Source organism: Desmodus rotundus, chromosome X (genome assembly GCF_022682495.2).
Source record: "Desmodus rotundus isolate HL8 chromosome X, HLdesRot8A.1, whole genome shotgun sequence".
Classification (NCBI taxonomy): Eukaryota; Metazoa; Chordata; class Mammalia; order Chiroptera; family Phyllostomidae; genus Desmodus; species Desmodus rotundus.
The window spans coordinates 58,733,276-58,757,603 of NC_071400.1; the positions used below are offsets into that span (position 1 = coordinate 58,733,276).

The 24,328-nt window shown below is 47.2% G+C and overlaps 2 protein-coding genes across 2 annotated transcripts; both read left to right on the top strand.

Moving 5' to 3' along the window:
• The first annotated feature begins 235 nt into the window (after positions 1 to 235).
• FATE1 (fetal and adult testis expressed 1) lies at positions 236 to 6,279 on the top strand. Its single transcript, XM_024551129.3, is given in 5 exon segments — positions 236 to 341; positions 1,378 to 1,502; positions 4,847 to 4,953; positions 5,339 to 5,417; positions 6,148 to 6,279. Coding segments are annotated over 5 exon segments (549 nt in total).
• Positions 6,280 to 9,838: 3,559 nt separating this feature from the next.
• On the top strand, positions 9,839 to 22,972 carry CNGA2 (cyclic nucleotide gated channel subunit alpha 2). Its single transcript, XM_024551127.3, has 7 exons — positions 9,839 to 10,235; positions 16,857 to 16,992; positions 17,207 to 17,299; positions 17,934 to 18,104; positions 19,252 to 19,359; positions 20,212 to 20,318; positions 20,670 to 22,972. The coding sequence occupies exons 2-7, from the start codon at positions 16,883 to 16,885 to the stop codon at positions 22,073 to 22,075; spliced, it is 1,995 nt and encodes a 664-aa protein (XP_024406895.1). The 5' UTR covers positions 9,839 to 10,235; positions 16,857 to 16,882; the 3' UTR covers positions 22,076 to 22,972.
• The last annotated feature ends 1,356 nt before the right edge of the window (positions 22,973 to 24,328 follow it).

Sequence of the window (24,328 nt, forward strand, 5' to 3'; positions counted from 1 at the left end):
GTTGCTTACAGAGTAGCAGAGGAGAAGGCCATGAGCCTTGCCAACAAGATACAGCAGGAACAGAAGGTGCTGGTCCAAGGGGTAAGTCCAAATGGGAGTCTGGCTCCACCCTCATGACAGGGTATATTAACCTTGAGTTCTGACCCCTCAAAGGACTGATTTTCTGAGTGCTTTCCTCTCTGCTTTGCTTCCTGTGCATCCTTGGCCATAGCTTACAAGTGAACAACTGGTTGTGATGGCAGGAGCCTTCCCTAGCACCAAGGAGGAGATAGAGATGTCCATGTCTGAAGACCTGGTTCCTGGAAGCCATGGGCAAAGTCGAGAGCATCTGGTAATAGCAGGTGAGGATCCCCTGAAATGTTGCTTTCCTTGAGTGTGTGCATCTGTGCATGTGTGTTGGAGAAAGTGTGTGAGAGGGTGGGCAGACACTCATATATATGTGTGCATGTGTTTGAACATATGTATGGCATTATGTATTATGTGTGATTGTTAGTGTCTTTTTGTGCAAATACATGTATTTGCGGCTTGAGTGACAGGGAGCTGAGGTGAAAGGGATTGATGTGAACATTTTGCAGCACATGAGGGAGGAGGGTGAGACCAACATGTGTGGTCCCTTGGTCTTCCCTTCATCCAAGTCACCACTGTGTGTATTGCAAAACAGTCAGAAGGCTCAACTTATAGGATCAATCAGATCAATTCTCTCTTTTAACCCTCCAATACCTTCTCCTGCCCTTTAGAATGAAATCTAAACTCTTACCATATCTACATGATCTGATCAAGGTCTCCTCCTCAACATATTTCATGTTGTGACATGGTGACCCACACTCCATGCTGAATTTATGTTTGTCCTTATAACACCCCAAGACTGGCTCTTCCTCACAGCCCTTGTGCAAGCTGTTCTGCCAGGAATGCCATTTCCCTAGATTTTCCGTGGCTGGACTCTTTTTCTTGTTCAGGTCTCCGCCTCAATGTTGTTTCTGACTTTTCTAGAAGTAGCCCTGTCCTTCTGTCATATTGCCCTGTGTTTATCATTTTGAAAACATGTGTCTCTTGATTTGAATTTACAGTGATGGATTGTTTTCTATTTTTCCCTTCTATACACCCAGTCAGTTTCTTGATTGCTGCAATTTTATCTATTGGTCATTGCTCTGTTCCAAGTAACTTAGCACAGAGCTTGGCCCTCATTTAACACTTGCTAATCTTTTGAACATATGAACAAACTGAGGCCTGAGATTGGCAGCAGTTAACAGCAGTGAATGGGTATTCAGTTATTCGTAAGAAGTCTGGGGACCCAATCTCTTTCTGGTGTGTCTTGTGCCCAGGAGGCCTTGTTAAAGCCTTTATGGGTGTTCCTGGGGCCTTTGTTCTTCTCCCCAGAAATAATAGAGCATGGATCCCGGTCCCTGGGTGTCTCTCCACGGCGACAAAAGTTGGGTTAGAAAGCTGCTGGCTCTGCTGCAGGCCAACCAGTTTGGAATATGACTGCCACTCGACCCAAGAAGGTGATATTTTATGGGGCCCTTGGCATATGGTGGCTGGGTTGGGGTTGGGAGTACTGGCTATAGGGGCTCCAGCCTAATGATAGTGAAATATTGACTTGTTGGGAGGAGGAAGCAGGCAAATGAGAGCAGAGGTGTCCAGCAAGAGGTCAGAGCCATCCTTTGGTAGACAGGGAGTTCAACCTTGAGCCCAGAATGACTGAAGCACATATTCCTTGGGGAGTATATGTGTGTATATATATATATATATATATATATACACACACACACACACACACACACATTATTCTGCAAAACTCTAGTGTGTGTGAAATTACACTTCCGTTTATTAAAAAGTAAATAAGTATATATTGCTCTCTCTATATCTAAATATATCTATATCAATATTTATATTTTATGTTACATATAAATATATTTTACATATAAATATATATATATATTTAAAAACACAAATGTATTTAAATAAAAATATATATCAGGGCTGGAACAATGATAAGGCAAGTGGGGTTCTTATACTTCCTGGGTGTTAGGAAGTCCAGTCAATGGTATCTGATAATTTTGTAGCCAATCCTTTAAGCTAGTTTCACCATGGTGAGGGAATATTCTAGAAAAAAATGGTGGCCATATTGTGGAAAAGATACTGGGAAAAGGCTGCTGATTTGGAGTGGAGCAGCCTTCTTGTTTGTTGTAGGAAATCACTTGAGCCCAGTACTTCTGTAGCCAATTTTGTTAGCTACATTTGTGGGTTAGAGAAAGTTAGAAAACTGGTTGTTATACTGTTGCAAAGGTTACTGTAGAGAGGCAACAAGTTTGGAGAGCAAGAAGACCTGACTGTTCTAGGGAATGGATTAAGATAAATGCTGAAATGATTCCATCTCCAGTGAAGAAAGAGAAAAAGGGTTCCCAGGTCAGGGACTTCCTGGGAATAAGAATAAGCCAGAAATATTGGGAGGGCATCCTGTGTCCAAATGCTGAAGCCCAAATTAAGCTGCTTCAACAGGTCAGGCTCCATCCAGCAAGCCACCGAGGCCCCTAAAACTGAGCAAATGGTGGGGGCAGTTAAACCTCTAGATTAATTAAAGTTACCTGCTATGAACAGAGAATTACACTTTTAAAAAAATAGAGTCATTATATGAACCTTAGAAATAAATGTAGACACTTAGAATTAAGAAATTTATCAATTCTATTTATTTATCCATTATTTTGGAGTAAAAAAATGGGACTGTTACTGCCTCTGGAGAACCACAACATGAAAGAACAAACATATAATGATACTGTTTTGCTGATTTGGGAGAAATATGTAATATACCTTAAACAGTACATGAAAATAAAAAAAAACACTTTTAAAGTTACTTAACAGCAGGGCCCTGACTGGTGTGGCTCAGAGGATTGAGCACTGGCCTTCAAACCAAAGGGTCACTGGTTCGATTCCCAGTCAGGGCACATGCCTGAGTTGCTGGCCAGGTCCCCAGTAGGGGGTGTGTGAGAGGCAACCACACATTGATGTTTTTCTCCCTCTCTTTCTCCTTCCCTTCCTGCTGGGACTACCTTCAGTTCATCACTTTTCCTAATATAAAGCTCTTATGCTTTATAATGTATATATGTATGTGTGTGTGTGTATATGTATATATATATATATATATATAAAATTCTAAATAGAGGGTTTCTAAAATTAAAAACCAAAAAAATAAAGACAATTGTTTTTGAAATTAGACCTATCTTATGATAGGTGATGACAATAAGTTATTGAATTGTAGATGTTGTTAAATTAATTCTTATTACATTGATGTTAAAACAAACTATATTATCACAATGAAACAAACTCTAGCCACCAGTCGCTCACCCTTATTTGCCTTCAAATCTCTCAAAAAAAAATTCTGTCCTTCTAATGCCAATCTTTAGGAAAATCAAGGGAATGGTGTGGAAATTGTTCTAGGAGACATTGTCCATCAATTTTCCCCTTTATAGTCCTGGGGTCTTCTTGACACCCACTGTCCTTTTAATGCTATTTTTTGAGGTTTCTTAAGAAGTGGAAGAAGAAAATAAAATAGTGTGACTATGAGGTACTGTTCATCAAAAATAAAAAAGAAAAAAGAAACTCACACTGGTTTCTGTGTGCACTTTTGAGAAAAGTAAATTTTGCATAATTACAACAAATAATGCAAAATTACAACCAGGGCACTGCCAGGTGGGGCCCTCCTCAGCTGCACTCCATCTGCTTCCGAGCCACACTGAGGCTTACTTCATTCACCTTTGCCTTCCTTATTGGCACTTCCTAAACTCTACAATCTTGCTGAGCTCTTTCATTCTCTGTTGCCTCTACCATTATCTTCCTTCTTATGGGCTTATATAATTTTATTGTCTTCACTCTTTTCTTAATGGAGTCTTAAGAGGAAGCAGCGTCAAGTATGAATGTTATCACAGTGTAATAGTTAAGAGTACAACCTCTGACACAAAATGTCCTGGATTCAAAATACTGCTTTGCTTCTTACCAGTTACATGACATAAACAAGTTATTTGGTCTCTCTGTGTCTCAGTTTTCCAATCTTTCAAAATGAGGTGATAATAATACCTGTGTCAAAGGGTCATGATTAGGATTTAATGACTTGATATTGGTAAGGACTCAGAGGATGACATGGTCCCTGGCATGTCATAAGTGTGTGTTAAACAAGAATCTTACAAGATACTTTATCTTGTACTGGAAACCCAGAGCTGAGATTCGAACCCAGGTGCATCAGTCATGTTTTGCTCTTCTAGGTCACACTGACTCTTTAATTCATGAAATACCTCTTGTTCCAGAGCTCTGAGCCAGAGACATCCACTGCAGAGAGTCATTAGCAGACAGAGAGAAATGAAAGACATGGAGATGGCTGGGCCCACCCAGAGAAGGACAAGGAGGCTGTGGTTTCCTAGTAGTTAGCCTTCTATCCTGAGTTCTCACACTTACCATGTATCCTTGGGAAGTACAGTCAGCTCTCTAGGAGCCAATTTCCTTGGTTCTAAAACTGAGGTTTTCCATTCTTTATCATTGGTTGCAGACACTCAACTGATGTCTGTATGTGACAGTGCTGGCACAGGATAGGGACCCCTATCACTGCTTTTCCCTTGCTGCAGCCTAGATGACCAGGAGCTACCGAGGATCATGGTGTGGGTGGGGTGGTGGCAGGCAGCCAACTTGTGAGGTTACCAGGCTCTCCTAATGGTCTGAAGACTCCAGCCTGATTCTGAAGGATCAGACACCACGTGACTCTTGGGGAGAGGTGTACCACTAGTCCTAGGCAAAGTGTGGGGCAGCCAAATTTCTCAGCTAGGGATGAGAAAGTTACTTTGACCATTCCTTTACTTAGGGTACTCAGCTGCCAATACCCAGAATGTCAAGAGAACTAGCCCATGGGGATGTTCATTCCCAAGAGTATCCTGGTGGCTTCCAAGGCATGAGATTCCATTATGAGCGGTAAGATGGGTCCTAGAAACCCTGAAAGAGGAAAGGAGCTTTATGGCCAGGGATCAGGGTGGGATAGAGGGTCTGGCAAGCAGATTGGCCAGGAAGGATTTGTGAGCAGCTGGCCATGATTGTTGGGGACCTGTTGCCTTCTCACCACAGCCCCTGAGCCTCCTGGTCCCTTGCACATTTGAGTTCTCCCAGTTTTCCACAGCTGGGCTGGGCTGGCTCCCAGGACCTGCTTAACAAGGTAGGGAAGGGCTGGAGGCTGACAGAGTCACTGTCCAGAGAGGTCCCTGACCTTACACATTTGCCCTTATGGCCTTCCTGTGCTTCCTGCCAGGTCTGGCCTGGGACAACCAGCAACTGTGACTCACTGTCTTTTCTGATTTCCCAGCAACTCAGAGGCAGATATAATTGCAGAGATTGGCCCAGAAGAACCAAATGGACTGGAGATGGAAGTCATGAGGAGACAGGTGAGTGTCTGCTTTGCTGAGGACTCACTTGGAGGATAGAGGCAGAATCACGGTGTTTTGGGGGCAGATGGGCTGCAACAATGCTAAATCTATCCTCCTTGAAGTTGCACAATCAGTCCACTTATCTTATCCTTAAACATCTGTGGTGAGGTCAGGCTCCTCACCCCTACCTCTCAATCTCTATGTCTGTGGAGTCCCATCTTGCTAACTAGCCTTAAGACTGCCTCTCTCCTGAAATATGGGAAGGAAATAGGGGAAGAGAAAAGGATGACTAAGAGGGAATATAAGAGGATGGAGACATCTATGCAGAGAGAGTGGCTCTGAGGTCTGATAGAGGGGTCTTCTTGGGTGGGCAGAGTGTAGCAGCCATGAGCATGGATGTGGGTATGGAGAGCTATTGACCTGGTGGCCCCCTCTGCAGCTGGTTCCCCTATGCCAGCCCTCCCCAGGAGTAAAATGTCTTTCCCCACTTCACAGCTGGGAAAGTCTGGCTTCATCCAGGCAACCTGATGCACTTAGAGGAGACTGCAAGGCAGCTGGGCCTGCCCACACAGGCAGTCCAGTACACTCCAGGCCTCTAGTCTCAGCTGCTTCTTACCCAGAGGCACTTCGCCATCCCAAAAGGCAGCAAAGCCCCTTTCTGTTCTAACTTCATACTTTTTCCCACTGGTGGACTGTCTGCCTCTACAGAACAGCCTTGCTCACTAGCCTGCTCTTGGTCTCTCTGCAGCTGTGTGAGATCGATGGGCGTCTGTGTGCCCTGGAGGACCAGGTAGCCATCAGTCGCTAGAGGGAAGCTGCGTTCCTCACCATGCTATTGTCGGCCTGCATTGCCAACCTGTGGCTGTGGATGCGCCAGTGATGCTTCACTTGCCATCCCACTGAAAGAGCTCTCTCCTCCTTTTCTTTCCTTTTCTTTCCTTGGACCGCACTTGCTCTTCCTCCTGTCTCCCAGCAGCACCCAGCAGCTGCAGGGCCATTTTCCAACTCTGGTTGGATCCCCTGCTGTGGGAGGCCTTAGCTACTGGGAGGTGCAGGAAGATCTGAATGGGCTGAGATGCAGCCCTTTGGGGGTTGAGGAGGGGGGCATATGGTCCTCACAGTAACATCAGTGGCAAGTACTTCCTGTCTGTCCATCAGGACTCCATGGTGACCATCTCATCTCTTCTGTTCCATCCTATATGGCAGGGTGTTGGCTGTGTCTTCCTGTTTTCTTCCATGTTGTGCATAGGGCTCTGCACAGAGAAAATGCTCAATAAAAGTTCCATGATAGCAGCAAACCCTGGTAGCTGAGCTTCTTGAATCTGGGACTCATGTGGGGCTCTGATTCCCTCTCCCTTCTCCATGCCACTCCCCAGACAGGGGCCTCCTGAACAGTAAAGCTTGCAGGTTCTTCCTGTTGGACTCAGGCCAGCAAGTGCCTGTGGGGAAGTTCTTCTGCAGCAGCTTGTCTAGGCCAGGTATTGCAGAGACTCAATCAGAGGAAATCTCCTGGAAGGGACCAGAAAACTTCATTGCCCAAGAGAAAATTGAGTCCCAGAGAGGGGGAACATGGCCCCAGGATTGTCCAGCAAGAGAAGGCCAAGCCTGGGTCTAGGATATGTTCTCTTGAGTCCCTACTACAGACTTGCTGAGGATGAGGCCCCTACTCATCTCTGGAGGATGGATGGGAAGCCACATGGAGAGGCTTTGAACTTCATTCACTCATGTCCACAGCCCTGTGAAGCTCACCTCAGACAGGGTGGATTGCTGGATAAGGCAGTGGGACTCAGGCAAAGAGTGTCACTGCTTGGGGCCCAACCACAGGGCAGAAGTGCTGGGTTGGAGGAGTCCTTCAGAAGAGCGATTGTCCCTTGCCCTGGGACAAAGAGATAAATAGATGTCTCTTGGGAGTAGGGACCCAGAACATTCTCATTGGCTTTAGTGGCTAACCAGACCATTCCTAACCTCCTAAATTTGTCATGAGTTCTCCATAATAAAGAAGAGAGACTGTGTTAGTCAGAAGAAATAAAATAAGCATAACTGCATGGGTGTGTTTTTGAGAGAGAGAGAAAGAGGGGGTGGGGACAGGGAGAAAGAGTGAGGGCAGGAGGGTGAAGGGAGGCAGAGAGGAGAGACTTGAGTCCTTGAGCCCGCTTTACCCCTTCACCACCCCTCTCTGGTCCTCCATAGCCCCCATGCAATGAGAGGGTTTCTCCACTCCTTACTCTTTGGGGCTTGCAATACTTCTAAGAACCAAGAGGGCTGACATGAACCTGCAGCCACCTTGCCTCTTCAAAATGGGCCCTGGACCCTGGAATCACCAGAGAGCTAGGAGAAAAACTGGGGTTCCTCCTTGCCAGCCACACCTCCACTCGGCACAGCCTCAGGACAGACCCAAGGTATGGGAACTAATTAAGGGGAGCAGTCCATTGTTCAGGTTTAGAGAAAGGCAGCATGCATAGCTTCCCACCACCAGCCCCAAACCCCCACTGCCTTTGATGACATGGAAGGTAAGCCAAGCAGAGTGGAGTTGGCTGAAGCTAAAGATGCCAGACGGCCTGCCCTTGAGTGGTCCTCCTCAAGCTTCCCCTTCCTTCTGCTCCAGCTGGGACACACAGGAAAGCTAAGAGGAAGAGATGGCTATTGTGGGGTGGGGCAAGGCCTGCCTTTGGGACGTGGGTGTGTGTTTGTATGACCAGACATGAACATGTTTGCAGGAAAAGTCTGGTTGAAAATATGTTGTGAAACAAAGATTCACCCTTGGGAGCAATTTACCTGAGATGCAAACAGTGTGGCGGCCCCTTGGAGAAATGCCTCGTGGGCTGGGGGAACTATCCTTCCATCCACCTTGAAGTGTAACTGGCTGTTCCTAGCCCTGCCTGTCTGCTTCATCTTCAGGGTCTTCTAGAGGAAAATCAGAGCCAGAGCTGCCCTATGCTGGCCTCCATCACAGCCTGGGAGATAAGCAGTAGACCCCTCTGCAGGGTTCTGTGAGGGGCTGTATTGTGGGGGCTGGCACCTCCTGCCTGATTTTTTGGATATTATCTGTCTGGAATGTCTGCATCCTTAATGTTATTTCCCTTTCAAGCTGCCTTGGCCTTGCCCAAGCTCTCCAGCATGAAGCCAGCCCTTTCCCAATAAGCCTGGAACTTCCACATGGACAAATAGAGCGAAGGGCGGTACTCATTTACAGTTGAGGACACAGAGGGGATTCTTCTGCATCCTGTTGTTTATTGCTCTTCTGTGAAATTTCCCATGGGCTGTCCAGGCTTGGTATTAGAGGGGTATACTGTCAGTCCACCCCCCAACTGGGTCAGGAGCTGCTTGAAGGCAGGGGCTAGCTTACCTTGCTTTCCACATCCATGGGACCCAACAGAAGTAAATGGCTGGCCAGAAGGCCTCTGACCAGGCCTCCAGAGAGCAATTCTGACCTGATTGCCTCCTGAAGGAAGGACTGGTTTTGCCTTGGTCATAGAAGTCTGGACTTTAGGGCATGCCCTCTGTGGAAAAGCCTCCTGCAGAAATGTCAGTCAATTCTGACCACTACTTTCTCTGGTGCATGTACTATGTGCCAGCATGTTGCAATTTAAAAATATTGGATCACACAAATTTTACTTCACGATATCCTCCTGAAAAATGCAAACATTACAGGTGTAGCTAACAAAGCCCCTCGCCTCCAATGTCAAGCCACCACAGACCTAACTCCCATGATTGGCTTGGTGTGCATCTTTGCAAATTCTTGCTCTCACATGCAGATATGTGCACTTGTATGTGCCCTGGGCTTTGTGCACAGGGCCTCACAAAAGCTGCCTCACACAGTATTCTGAGAGAGGGGACAGTCCCCCAAGCTGTGTGTGCAGGTGGGAAAAGCTGTAAGCCTCTGGTCATGCTACTCTGCTGGGAAGGCCACAGACACCAGTTAGCCCCAGCAGATGCTGAAACTCAATATTCCAGGTGTTCTGTCTCCAGTTGGCTTCCTGCAGCTGGAGAGAAGCAGGCAAAAGGTGTCCATGTGGGTGTGGGAGATGAGGGTATATGGAGGAAGGCTGTGTTATACCTGGGAGCAGCCTAACATCCTAGCTTCTTCAAAAGGAGCCAATGACTTGCCATCCAAGGGTTCTTGCCTACTTTCCTTTCCCCAACCCCGGCCTTTCTTGGAGGCCAAGTCCAAGGAGTCCTGGAAGAGAAGAAATGGAATTCCCTCCAGCCCTCCAGGTACCTCTTCTCTCTCCCAGGTTTCTCACTGGCTTGCCTTTGGCCAGGTAGGCTGGCTGGGATGTGACCAAGGCTGGAAGGCAGGAACATGAGAGCAGTGAGCCGGTGGCTTTGAGTCCCCAGATACAAAGCACCGAGTGATACATGCTCCATGTAAGGGAGGGCTCCTCAGGGACCTTGGGAGGGGCTGCCTTCTGGGTCTGGGCAGACAAGCAGCTTCCACAGCTAGGCAGCTCAGCATCAAGTCCTCATCTGCTGGCAGCCTAGGGTGTGCAGGATCCACAGTGAGAGGGTCAGCCATCCAGATAGCAGGCAGGGCAGCTTTTCCAGTGGACAGGTGCCATCCTGGACCAGGGTCTTGGGCTTGCTTCAGCAGTGGACATGAGTTCCTCTGGATCACCACCAGCTTCCCCTGCTGGCATCGGGAAAGATGGGGCAGCTTTCTGACTGGGAGGCTGCCAGCTGCATGGGGGTTCAAAGAACCTACTAACCCGGAGACAGGAGTGCCAGGTGGTCTCTGCTGGCTTTACGTGCTAATGAGTCCCTAGGGACTCATCTCTGATTGGAGGCTTCACAGACAGACCAACGGGTGCTGATCCTGCCTCTGAAGTCATCTGATTGGTAAGGAAAGGGGCTGACATCTCCCTGTGGCCACAGACCAATGGCTTCTACAGGGTTGGGGCTGGAGCTCATGAAAATGTGCAGGTCTTAGAGCCAGTCTTAACGTGAGCCTTCGTGTGTCTGGTCTGAGGGAAAAGTAACGCATGGAGAACATTTGTTTTTGTCAAAGCAGCCAAATGAAATCCTGGGGCTATAGGAGTATGAAGTCACTGAGTGTTATGCTAGGTTTGTCCCAAAGCAGCTGAGCCTTTGTTTTCTCATAGGAGGGCATTGGGGAGGATATCTGGTGAAGACTTGGAACAGAGGGACCAAGGGGTTACCTGGCCAGGCAGGGTTTGGTGGGAGAGAGGAAGGAGCCTGTGGGCTTCATCACTTGTGCCCACCTCCATTGTCTGCCTACCCAGGGCATATCAGGGCATCCCAGCCTCAGAGCATGGAGGTGTGCTACTTGGAGTTCTGTGGCTCTCCGTGTATGAAGAGTAACAGAAATAGGGGTATTGGGTTATGTGTGCTTTTCTGAGAAAGCCTGCTGGGATCGTGGCCTTCATTTTCAGCCCTTTGAGCTGTATCCTGGTCTCCTCAGGAGAGCCTTGAGAGCCTAGGCTTTGGGAGCCTGCTCCTCTACTATTTGGGCAAATGCATCTGCAGTGAAGCCTTTGCAGCTACTGGTTGAGGGACGATTCTAGAACCAGGAAGAAATCCTGGAGCAGGGTCTGGCTCTCTGTTTTGGCTCTGCATCTGAGCTTGCCCTTCATCTCCACTTGAGCCCAGACCAGCAATTGTCAACTTCATCCACATCACACTGCAGCCATAGGAGGCAGTTATTTCTGGGGTAGCCTGTTTTCTAGATCTTCTGCCAGTGTCTAGGCCCTGCTCTTCGAAGAGCATGGGCAAAGTCCTCAGCACCATTTGTCAAATGGAGGCTCCAGGGTGGTAACTGCTTTCTCCAGAGGAGAGACATTTAGTGCTTGGACTGGGCACATGTACTTCAAGTTGAACCCCCACTGTGATGAGAGAATATGTACCTGATATGCCCTCAGGTTCATGGTGGCCTCAGAACTGCCAGGAGCAGTTCTGGCCACACTTCACCAGGCTCCAACATGAGATGGCCCCATGGGAGATGAGACTGCAAAGATGACTCTAATGAGAGCTAGAAGGGATTTGAATGCCCAAGTGCAGAGTTTAGAATTTATCACATAAATGACACCTCCATCTATTCAACAGGTATCTGACACTATCCTTAGTCTTGGGATGCAACAGGGAATAAGTCACACCTGGTCCCTGCTCACATGGATGTGACTGTCTTGTGGGGACAGACAATTAGAAAGTAAATAATTGTCATAACATGATAGGTCTATGATACAAATAAAGTGGGGGAAAGTGGACTAGAAACAAGGTGTGGATTTGGGAAAATATAGAGCAAGTTTAGGGAATGCATTCATTCATTCACCTCTAAATATGCACTGCTTGCCACTGGGCTAGGCTTTAGGAATTATTGACTAAAGATAGCAGATAAGTCCCTGCCTTGAGAAAGTTTATTTCTAGGGTGAGGGCATATGCCCATTGGTGTTAGAAGCAGGAGTGACAGACAGATCCAGGTGTGGACTTACTGAACCCACCCAGGTGATATGAAAGGTAGAGAAGATGAAGGGCTGAGAATCTGAAGGCTGATAGGCAATGAGGCAGAAGACTATGACAAGGGTTGAGGCCAGGCCTAGAGAATCAGCAGTCAGGTTGGACAGGGATGAGGGTACTGGAGAGGGGTTTCAACAGAAGAGGCAATAGGATTTGGGGCTTGGGTGGGGGTACTAAAGATGACTCCTAGGTTTCTTGATTGAGCACATATGAGGAGAGGTGTTTTTCTCAAGATAAAGCATTGGGGAGATAGGAGCTGGGGCTTTTGTGAGAAAAAGTCATGTCAGTTTGTGATATGGTGAGTCTAGGGGCACAGTGACTGCTCCCAGGAAATAGAGATGGCCTCCGGGACCTGAAGATGAGGAACACAAGAGGAGTTTCTCAGTGAGGACAGCAGCGGCTTGGATCTAGCCCGTTCCCCCTCGGAGGAGCCTTCCCTGGGGTGTGATCTGAATATGATGTCAGATGCAATGCTCTAACCTTATCTTTGTAAAGAAATGAAGCCTCTTTTGGAAAAAGCAGCCCAGCCACGGCAAATTTCTGATGTAATGGTGTCCACACTAGAAGCTCCAGCCCTTTGTCAAAGTAGTGTCCACCAACCATGCTGGCCTGTCAGGTCTCTTGGGCCAAACCCTGCAAATGTCCTACTGGAGATTTCATTTACCCAGCAAATAATTCTCAAGCATCTGTTTTATGAAGGTGCTAGGCTGGAGCCTGAGCTCAGGGTGACTGATTATAGCCAAAGGTGAATCAGCATCAAGGACTAACTGTCTGCCCAGTGAGTGCCAAACACTCTCTTCATCTCCAGCTCCTGCAACTCTCCTTTGTCATGGCTGGGCTCCCTTCAACTGTCTCCTTAGGCCTGGAGCACAAAGTGGTCATTGCAACTTCAGCTCCATATTGAAAAGTCAGCCGCAAGAGCCTGCTGAGCCTGGTGCAGTTCTGACCTAACTCTTTTTTTTGCTAGTGTTCCGGTCCCTGGCTCTGTTTACCTTCCAGACATGCCCTGTGGCCCAGTGTGCTTTTGAAGCCAGATTGGTTGCATGTGAATCTCTGTAATGAGAATAACAATAGTATCAGCCTTGTCAGGTTTTTGTGAGTATTAAATGAGTTAATTTAGGTCAAGAGTTTAGCCTGTGGTAGCTACTCAATGAATAAAAAGTTACTCCTCTCCTCTTGGCTCTCCTTTCTGCTTGCTGTCTGCCTGCCTGCCCACCCCCCTGATTTCTTTCCAGCCTACCCTATGCCCTGCCACCCATGATGTTCATGACCCTATGCTCGGAACCACATTCTCTGCCTGCTGCCCAGGACTTTTCCCACTACAATGGCCAGAATTGAATATCTGGTGAACTACTTTCTAGATGAGACATGGAGCCTGGCTCTTCAGGCTGTTAGTTATGGAAGAGTTCCCTTCCCAATCACAGTGGAAAAACTTTAGCTGATAGTAACATGAATCTGAGGCCAGGATGGCCTGGGGTATAAAAGAAGCTGGGCTGCCTGGCCACCTGAAGGGTTTTATATTCCTCCTGGAAAGATGCACTGGAGCTAGTCTCTCCTACTATCAGTTGCATCTGATTCCTCAGAACTGCACCAAGGTCTAACCTTTATGTGTTCTTCTCTTTCTCATTTTCTCCCTTTTTCCCTCCCTCCCTTTCTTCTTTCTTCCCTCCACCAATGTGTATGGAGTGCTTTCCAGAAGCCAGTTCCAATGCTATGTGGGGATGCAGTACATAACAATGCAGACACTGAGACTTGCCCTCAGACAGTGCATACATACTCTAGTGCAGGAGGGTGCTGGCAAGAAAGGTGGCATAGTCTGGACTGAGAATTTGCCCCAGGACCTTGGAAAGGTGGCAGGAAACTGTGCACAGGCAGAATGAACATGGAAATGATCTTCAGGGAGAATTTTGAGTGCCAAGCCATCCTGAAGGCCAGAAGCTAAAGGCTTGAAGCCTCAGTCTGTCACAAATGTCTAAGGGCCAGGGGTGGTGATGAATTCAGTGTGATCGGAGACAGGGTGAGTTGTACCTGTCCAAGGGTAGCCAGAGTGTAATGCCCAGCTGGAAGATGTAAGAAAAACCTGAAGCTCAGCAGTAAACCTGTGCTGCTGTCATCCTCACCTTTATTACTAGACATTTGATGCCATCCTTACTTTTGTGACTGTACATAATATATTTTATTTTTCCGACTACTTTTAAGATTTTCCTATTATCAATGAATTGTGCAGTTTGATTATCATGTACCTTGGTGTAGTTTTCTTCATGTTTGTTGTGCTTGGGTATCATTGAGCTTTTCATATCTGTGGATTTATAGTTTTATGAAATGTGGAAAAAATTTGGCCATTATTTCTTCAAGTATCTTTTATTTCCCTCTTCCTTTGAGAACTTCAGCTACACCTATATTAAGCCACTTCAAGTTGTGTCACAATTTGCTGATGTTTTCTCCTTCTTATGCTGATTTGCATTTATCTCTGTGCTTTATTTTGGGTAGTTTTATCATGTTGTCTTAAGTTTACTAATCTAATCTTCTGTAATATCTAATCTGCAGTTAATCCCATCTAATGTATTTTTTTATCTCAAAATATGTAGTTTTCATCTTTAGAAGACTGGTTTGTATCTTTTCACATATTTCATAACCATACTTAACTTTTTGAATATATGGAATGCAGTTATATTATGTTTTTTAATATCTGCCTGGTAATTTTTATGAAGATTTTATTTATTTATTTTTAGAGAGAGGGGAAGGGAGGGAGAAAGAGAGGAAGAGAAACATCAATGTGTGGCTGCCCCTTGCATGCCCCACACTGGGGACCCAGCTCGCAACCCAGGCATGTGCCCTGGCTGGGAATCAAACTGGGGACCCTTTGGTTCACAGGCCGGCACTCAGTTCACTGAGCCACACCAGCCAGGGCTAGGTGAAGTTTTTTGAAGAGAGTATGAGAACCACTGGCCTGGCCCCTTGCAAGGGATCTGAAGGAGCAGTTCTGATAAAGGGACATGTGTATGGCAAATCAGCCGCCTCTGGGCAGCCAGACTCAGGGAAGGGCTTGTTCCTTCCAAAGAAGGATCAGGGATCATGGGAGAAGAATCTCTCTTGGTGTCAGAACCTTAGAGAGGGCATAATTTGTGTTATAGCCTCTGAGCTATCCTCTTGTGGCCTCAAGGTCACTGCTATTGGGGATCATCTATAAGGAGGGGAAGAATGCAAGTGCTGGAAGGCAGGACCTGTGCAGTCTCTCTATCAGAGAGAGATGTTCTCTCAAGTCCTCCCCCTGGTGTTCTCAGCCTCCCCAGGCTGTCCTTGGCCTCCTCTGCCTTTTTCTTGTAAGCACAGCTCACTCTCCAGCCCAGACCCAGCCTCCACACACTAGTATCCCCTCCATCCCTGCAATGGACTTGCATTTCACTGTCTCTTCTCTACCTTTACCCTTCATTCAATGTGGTATAGACCCTCTTAATCTTTAGGCTTCCAGAAGGCTAGCCCTGAAACCCTGACCAGTATGAGTGGCTTCAGCTTTGTTTGTGTTGCTTGGAAATTTCTGTCTCCATGGTCGGCTGTCTCTAGGGCCCAGGCATGTTCCTCTCCCTCAGGTGCCCTTATTAGCATCCCAGTGCTGTAGTCCCACAGAGAGCACCAGGTGAGCATCTCTGAGGCTGTTTGTTATTACCACTCACCACAGAGGTCAACATGCCTGCTATTGTCATGGTGACAGCTCCAGAAGCTGGAACAAGCTGGGAGAAGGTGCGCCAGCAGTAGGAGCCACAAGCAATCTAGTGGGTGTGCTGACCATTTTTGACCAATTCTGGTGGGGCATACCAACAAGCCTCAGCAGGGAAGAGCTGCTTTGAATCTCTTTTGCTCCAGCCTACCTGATTCCATGGCAGACACTTTGGAACACAATCTTCTGTCTCTCTTCTGGATTTTTCCCTCTCAAGCTGCTTCTTCTCAGTCTATTTTGTGGACACTACCTACTCTATTCTGCCCTGGATCCTCACTCTGTATTATTTTCCTGCATGATCCCACCCACTTGCTCTCCCTTGATCGCCACACTCAATCCTTCTCTGAGTGCCGTTCATTCTCCTTCCTAAATATTTTTCCACTCTGCCCTGTGTCAGGCTTCAGTTGCACCATCTTCCAGCCTTTTCCCTACCCCTCATTTCCACTCTTGCTTCCCCTATAATCTAGTCTCCGTGTAGCAGCCACATGGATCTTTCTAGAATATAATGCTGTTTTTGTCATATTCCTGATCAGCCCTTCCAAGACACTCATAGCCCAAAGGAGTGAGTCCTGACTTGGACCCCTGCCCAAGAAGTCTATTGGAGCTCTCCCTTCTCTCCTTCTCACTCCCTTCCCCACCCATGGGGCTCCTCTCTGTTACTCAGCCTGAGTGATATTATTTGAGAGTGCTGGAGTGAATGTGATTTGAGCTGAAAGGAAGGAACCCCAGAGACAATGCCCTTGGTTGAAAAAGTCAGTGAGAGATGGGACTCCTACCTGAAGAGCATGAGCTCTGGGAAGGTCTTTGGTTAGGAGAACCAGAGAGCACTTGAATCAAAGAGATACATCTTCTCCTGTGGAGCAGGAGTTTGGGGGTAGTCACTGCACTGGAAGTGCTCAGCAGCCTAAGCATATGCTAAACATCTTCAAAGGCAGGCACCATAGATAGCTTAAATAGTTTTCTTCTTTGTTTTGTATTAGCTCTGGTAGTTCATATGTCAAAAATTTCAATGGATTAAAGGAAAAACACATTTTGTAACTTAGCAGCATTTGCCTTTTAAATTATCTATCAGAGTGGGAATAGCACTATCATCTTCTTGGTGCTTGGACAATGCTGGGTACCCTTCCCCTCAACTGCCATAGTAGTACCCAGAGGTACCAGTGTTTGCCAGATGGGCCCTGGTTCTCTTTTCACTGCTCTCTTGCAACTCTGAATTATATGGATGCCAGAGTTCTTTGTGACATTCCTCTTTGCCGTCTTCCTGGCAGGTGAGGATCCCAGTTGTATATAGAAGATGACAGAAAAATCTAATGGTGTAAAGAGCTCTGCAGCCAATAACCACAACCATCATGCACCTACAGCCATCAAGGCCAATAGCAAACATGACCATGGAACCAGTAGCAGGTGAGTCTCCTGAAGCTGAGTCATATCAGAGATGGTCTTGAGGCTGCTACTTCCTTCAAGCTCTGCCTCATTGTCACAGGGTAAACAATCTTCGACTCAAGAACATCCTTTAAAGGAACCATGGGGTGTCTAGGTGCCTCACAGGAGGAGACAGTGCTGATAGGAAACAAGGTATGCTCAGGGAACCCTTGCTCAACTGCTTCTTCCTCTGTAGGCCACAGTCTGCGGCTGAAGATGACACATCCTCAGAACTGCAGAGGCTGGCAGAGATGGATACCCCCCAGCGGGAGAGAGGTGGTTTCCGCAGGTGGGTTCCACCACGGTCCTGCTGCTACACCCTCCCACTTATGGGGTCTGTCAAAGTGGACACCGTGGCTCTCCTTCTCTCAGTCCCACTGGGATTTTCCATGAAGACATCCGGGAAACACTGTCAGTGCTGTCCTTGCTCAACTGTTTTCTCCTGAGGAAACTCATCTGAATAAGCTTGGAGTGGCCAAAGGAGGCTTCCCTTTAGATTTGCTTGTTTCAGCATCACAGGGGAGGGATACTTCCCAGCAGAAGGGTCTATGTACAGGGCCCTGAGGCCTGCAGCCCAGAGCTGTAGGTTTTAAAGGGAAATCAGAGAGCTTAGAACAACCTTCTTCCTGGCCTGTCCTCTCTTAAGACAACCTCCATCTTGCTTTGGAGTTCTCTTATTTGTTTTTCACAACCAACTGAGATGGCACCTCTTACAGGAAGTCTTCCCTTTCACCTCAGGCTGCATTCTGAGTCATGACTGAGACCCATCTACCTGCTCTCAGCACTGGCCTTGATCCCAGTTCTTAGCACTGGGAAATAATGGCCTGACCCATTTCCCATCTCCCTCACCAGACACCAAGCTCCTGGGCATAGGTTCTGAACACACAATTCTCTCTGGCTCATAATCCCTCTCTCACCTCTAGGATCGTCCGCCTGGTGGGGGTCATTAGAGACTGGGCCATTAAGAATTTCCGTGAGGAGGAACCAAGACCTGACTCATTCCTTGAGCGTTTTCGTGGTCCTGAACTCCAGACCGTGACAACACAGCAAGGGGACGGCAAAGGCAACAAGGACGGCGAGGGCAAGGGCACTAAGTATACCTGTCCAGCCTGTGGAACTGGAAGGGCTCCCAAGCATGCAATTGGAGGGCTCAGTGGGGTTTCTTATGTCACCACCATGGGCATACTGGGGTCTACACCAAACCCTGCCATGGCAGGGAAAGGAGTGGGCAAAGAAGACCTGCTATAGTTTTAACTCTAGAATATTTCCATTGTCCCAGCCAACAGTTTTTACAACAGCCAGTGTCCCACTTTCCACAAGAGCCCCTAGTGGCTTTTCTCACCTAAGCTGTGCCTTGTCAAGTATCCTCTCACTGCTCACAAAGCAAGTAGCAAGGGCACGTGCATGTAGGCAGGGGGAGGGCTCAATAGAAGCCTCTGTTCCAGCAGTCAGTATAAACATAGAGAAGAGTGCTATTGCAGACTGCTGTTGAGAGTGTGCCCATACCAGCACCAGTATGGGTGCAGATGTGAGCCTTTAAAGAGATCATGCTGGAGACCCACTGGCAGGGAAGGCCTAGGAACAATTCAGCAGGATGGGGTGGGGAGAAGAGAGAAGGTAGAGCTGGAAGGTCTGATCTCAGAAGAATGAGCAGGTGACTGCAGATGTCTGGCCAAGCCGACATTCCTCACCTCTGGACAGTGCATTATAAGAATTATTGGAATTCTTGCCAAGGCAGGATACACCATCTGAGAAAGTGATTTCGGGGCTGGAGACCAGGCAGTAAATGGGGATGGGGGGTGGAGGTTGGGGTGGGAAGGAAGCACATGGCACCCATTTGCTTGGAGTTCCTCTCTCTTCCCTGGAGGGTTGTAGGAACAGGTCCTGAGACCTTATTACCATTCTGTGAAAGTCCCTCTCTAGGCTCTGGAGCCCAACCCAATAACAGCACTGTCCATTCTCATTCACTCTGGACAAAGGGGCCTCCAGAAGGTGTGGGAGCCAATGGGCCTATGAGGGATTAAATAGGAGAAGGGGTGTCCCTTGCCCATCTGAGCTCTGCTCAGATTCCTAGCACCAGGCTGTGGCTCCCTGAAAAACAGGGCCCTAATCCAACTTACCCCTCATCCTGTATATACCCTTAAGTATTGCTTTTTAGGAACCCTTGACCTCTGGGAGTGGGGATATTACCACACTGGCTGGAGCCTGGTCCCCAAGCCTGGCCTTTATCTGTCTCCTCAGGAAGAAATTTCAACTATTTGTCTTAGACCCAGCTGGGGACTGGTACTACCGCTGGCTGTTTGTGATTGCCATGCCAGTCCTCTACAACTGGTGCCTGCTGGTGGCCAGGTGAGTAGGGAGAGTCTGAGAAGGGGTGGTCAAAGTAGCCCAGAGTCTACAGGCCCTGGGTTTGAGAGCATACCAGTCCTAGCTGTGGACACAGAACTTACCCCAAGCCAGCCCTCTTTCTAGATTCCCAGCTTGCCAATGGTACCTCCTTCTGCCCTGTTAAAGATCCCCTTGATTTAATATGTTACCAAAGCCTCATGTCTGTCTTTTTATCCTTTTCCCTGGTGTCCGTAATCTGTCACTACTTTTCCATTGACACCAATACTGTCTTAGCTGAAGCTACCCTCCTCTTTCCTTAGCACAACTATAACAGCCCTATACTTCTTTGGAGGCACTCTTGCCTCCTCCAGCTTATCTTCCACACTTGCAACTAGTGTGGTTGGTAGAAACTGGGATTTGATTATGTCCCTCTCTCTACACAAACTCTTCAATGTCTCCCTATAGCCCACAGGATGAAGTTCAAGCTTTCAGCATGGCCTTCAAGGCCCTCTGGACCTGGCCTTATCTCTAACTCCACCTTGTGGACACACCCAACCCCAGCATTCACTACTTCTGGATCACAACATGGTGTTTCCTCAAAAGAAAATTTCCTCTTGCAATTTTTAGCCTATGGAGTTCCTTCTTGCAGTCTCAGTTCCAAAGCCAATCTCCACATTAGCTTTCTCTGACAGCGTTTCCCACCCCACATATTCCCCACCCCACTCATTCATTCAGCAAGGATTTGACTGAGCACTAGGCTGACTGTGAATCATCAGTTCCCCTGGTACCCATCCCATGCTCTTCACTCAGTTTGACTCCTCTAGGGGACCTTGGATGGCTTTGAGGTTAGAGCCTAGCCTTGTTTTCCTGTAGAGCCTGTTTCAGTGACTTGCAGAAAAGCTACTACCTAGTGTGGTTGGTGCTGGACTACTTCTCAGATGTGGTCTATATTGTGGACCTCTTCATTCGATTGCGCACAGGTAAGTAAGCAACTCAGATTCACAGGCAGGACCATGACCCATATGTCCAAAGGCCTGAGTCCAAAATTTCAGGAAGCTATCTTAACACAGTGATAGACTCAAATGCCTAGCTGGGACTCAGGTTAGTGCCTGATCCTTTTTAAACCTCATGGTCTTCCCATGCTTAGTGAGGTACAGACCAGGGGGTACTCAGTTAAGGTCCTTCTGGTCAGCCCTGCTACATGAGTTTCCTATACTCCACCTTGGGAAGGAGGGTTGGATGAGCAGTTGCCCCTTGCTGAGTGTTAGCTTGTCAGGAGGGAGAGGTCTTAAGGCAGAGGTGATATGTTTCTTGGCTTGCATCTCTACTAGGTTTCCTAGAGCAGGGGCTGCTGGTCAAAGATCCCAAGAAGTTGCGGGACAGCTATATCCACACTCTGCAGTTCAAGCTAGATATAGCTTCTATCATCCCCACGGACTTGGTCTATTTTGCTGTGGGCATACACAGCCCTGAGCTGCGTTTCAATCGCCTTCTACACTTTGCCCGCATGTTTGAATTCTTTGACCGAACTGAAACACGCACTAGTTACCCCAACATCTTCCGCATCAGCAACCTGGTTCTCTACATCTTGATCATCATCCACTGGAATGCCTGCATCTACTATGCCATCTCCAAGTCCATTGGCTTTGGGGTTGACACCTGGGTTTATCCCAACATCACTGATCCTCAGTATGGCTACTTGGCTAGGGAATACATCTACTGCCTTTACTGGTCTACACTGACCCTCACTACCATTGGGGAGACACCACCTCCTGTAAAGGATGAGGAGTATCTATTTGTTATCTTCGACTTCCTGATTGGTGTCCTTATCTTTGCCACCATTGTGGGAAATGTGGGTTCCATGATCTCCAACATGAATGCTACCCGAGCTGAGTTTCAGGCCAAGATCGATGCAGTCAAACATTACATGCAGTTCCGCAAGGTTAGCAAGGAGATGGAAGCCAAGGTCATTAAATGGTTTGACTACCTTTGGACCAATAAGAAGTCTGTGGATGAGCGGGAAGTTCTCAAAAATCTGCCGGCCAAGCTGAGGGCTGAGATAGCCATCAACGTCCACCTGTCCACACTCAAGAAAGTGCGCATCTTCCAGGACTGTGAGGCTGGCCTGCTGGTGGAGTTGGTATTGAAGCTTCGTCCTCAGGTCTTTAGCCCTGGGGATTACATTTGCCGCAAGGGGGATATTGGCAAGGAGATGTACATAATCAAGGAGGGCAAGTTGGCAGTAGTGGCTGATGATGGTGTCACTCAGTATGCCCTGCTCGCAGCTGGGAGTTGCTTTGGAGAGATCAGTATCCTTAATATTAAGGGTAGCAAAATGGGCAATCGACGTACAGCCAATATCCGCAGCCTGGGCTATTCAGATCTCTTCTGCTTGTCCAAGGATGACCTTATGGAAGCTGTGACTGAGTACCCTGATGCCAAGAAGGTCTTGGAGGAGAGAGGTCGAGAAATCCTTATGAAAGAGGGGCTACTGGATGAGAGTGAGGTGGCAGCCAGCATGGAGGTGGATGTGCAGGAGAAGCTAGAACAGCTGGAGACCAACATGGAGACCTTGTACACTCGCTTTGGCCGCCTACTGGCTGAGTACACAGGGGCCCAGCAGAAGCTCAAGCAGCGCATCACGGTTCTAGAAACCAAGATGAAGCAGAACAATGAGGATGATTACCTTTCTGATGGGATGAACAGCCCTGAGCCAGCTGTTGCTGAAAAGACATAAGGGCTTGGGCCTGTCTCTCCAACCTTGGCCTTGACCCCAGGAGCTAGAAAAGCTGTGTAGGTCTTCACATTTGAATACATTATCCCCATGTCACCTTGAATTCTCCCTAAAGCCTATCTGTCACCAGGTTTTTGGCTCAATCACCCAGGAGCCCTGGGTGTCCAGCTAACAGCTAAGTTTTTGCACAGTCAAGACTGTTGGCTTGCTTTCCAGGAGCTTTAGCCTATTCCAAACTGAGTAAGGGAGGAGCAGATGAACTTTCTTCAAGGGGTCTCTCCTGGGACTGTGAGCCTAGGCAATAATCTTCTCTAAAGAAGCCCATCTGCAGATGGAATTGTGTGTACTCTGCTGCAGCACTCCCTTATCTCTGGCCACCTTTGTGCCTAGCCACTTCCTGCTTGGTTGTGGCCCTTGCTTTTTCTAATATATGTTCTGAATATCCCCATTTACATGCACATGTATGTAATTTAAACACTGGTTGCAGACATTTAACATAGGTACCAAGTGTCTGTCTCCTAAGGCAGGAAAAGGGTGTGAAGGGGGTAGGGAGGAGGGTACTCACTTAGGGATGCCCTCCTTGCTGGGCGCTCCAACTCCTGCTCTGTTGATCTGTCTATCTGCCTGCCAGGAGTGGAATTTCTACAGTCTTCTCTGGACCAGAGAGATGGTGATGCTTCTAGCTTCTGGTCCATTCCAGGGCCGAGAATGAGGAGCAAGGTAACTGGCAGTCAGCCAGCAGGCAATGCCACCAGAAGGAGGCATCCTGGAGCTCTGGCCATCATCTCTCTATGCAAAATATTCCAAAGAGGCCCTGAAGGCTGGTGGTGGGTGGGAGACTCTTCAAGGCAATATCTGCAGTAGAGGCACATACAAATTAATAAATTATTTTGAACCATTTGTGCTTATTGCTCAGTTTTGCTATTCACATTCTTTCCCTTCCTCTCTCAACTCCTCTTTATTCGTCCATACTTCTCTCTCCCCCTTATCCTGGACTCATTCACCTAGAATACCCTCTGCTTTCTTTGTCCACCTGCCTAAACCCCACTGGTCCCTTAGGGCCCAGCTCAGGTACCACACCTTCTTGGAGAAGGGCTCCTGACTGTACTTGCTCCCATGTTATGCAGTCAATTGCTCCCTCTAAGCATTCACAGTGCTTGTTGGCTCATAGCACACTATGTGGTTGGTGTTAAGGGATCTGGTTTCCCCTGCAGATTGTGGGCTCTGAGAGCAAGGCCAATACAGTCTTCCTCACTGTTCTGACTATAGCCTTAGCACAGTGGAGAATGTTTATTCACCATGTCAGTAATCAAACACACTAAAGCTCTTATGCTTCCATTTGCCAGTAGCAATATCTTAACAGAAATACTGGCTATGTCTGGGAAGTTGGGGAGGATCTCCTAAATGAGCAAATATTTGAGTTGAATGATCAGGAATCTAAAGTGTAAGTGCTAATTAGTGGGCAAGAAGATCTAGATGCAGACTCAGATGCCTTTGTGCAGTTCCCCCTACCCCTTAATTATGGTACAATATACACAACGTTTACCATTTTGAGTATTTTTAAGTGCAGTTTGGCAGTGTAAAGGACATTCACATTGTTGTAAAACATATTTCCAGAACTTTTTTATCTTCCCAAACTAAAACTCTGTCCCCATTAAATAACTCTCCTTCCCCATGCCTCCTAGTCCCTGGAACACAGTGTTGTATGTTCTGTCTCTATGAATTTGACTACTTTAGATGCTTCACAAAAATGATATCATACACTATTTATCTTTTTGTGGCTGGCTTATTTTACTTAGTATAACTTCCTTAAAGTTCATCCATATTGTAGCATGTGTCAGAATTTCTTTCCTTTTTAAGACTGAATAAATATTCCATTCTATTAAACCACATTTTGTTTAGCCATTCATCCATCAGTGGACCTTTGGGTTGTTTCCATCTTTTGGCTACTGTGAATAATGCTGCTATGCACACACATGTACGAATATATGTTTAGGTTTATGCTTTCATTTCTTTTAAGTATATACCCAGAAATCAAATTCCTGCATCATATATAGTAATTCTATTGGGTTGGCCAAAAAGTTTGTTGCTTTTTTCCGTAAGATTGCTCTAGTAGTGTTTAGTTGTCTTTAACTTCATTCAAAGCAATTTTGTTAGATTGTATTGTGACAGCTGTAATATCAGCATGCATTTTAAAAACTTATCAAAATTGGTGAATTTTTGTTTAGCCATTTTAATATTGAAGATGGAAGAAAA

Excerpts from the sequence above, each read along its gene's own strand:
- CNGA2 (XM_024551127.3), top strand. The coding sequence starts at position 16,883 with ATGACAGAAAAATCTAATGGTGTAAAGAGCTCTGCAGCCAATAACCAC. Across the intron at positions 17,300-17,933 it reads GAGAGAGGTGGTTTCCGCAG|GATCGTCCGCCTGGTGGGGG; the intron begins GTGGGTTCCACC and ends TCTCACCTCTAG. Across the intron at positions 19,360-20,211 it reads TGGTGCCTGCTGGTGGCCAG|AGCCTGTTTCAGTGACTTGC; the intron begins GTGAGTAGGGAG and ends GTTTTCCTGTAG.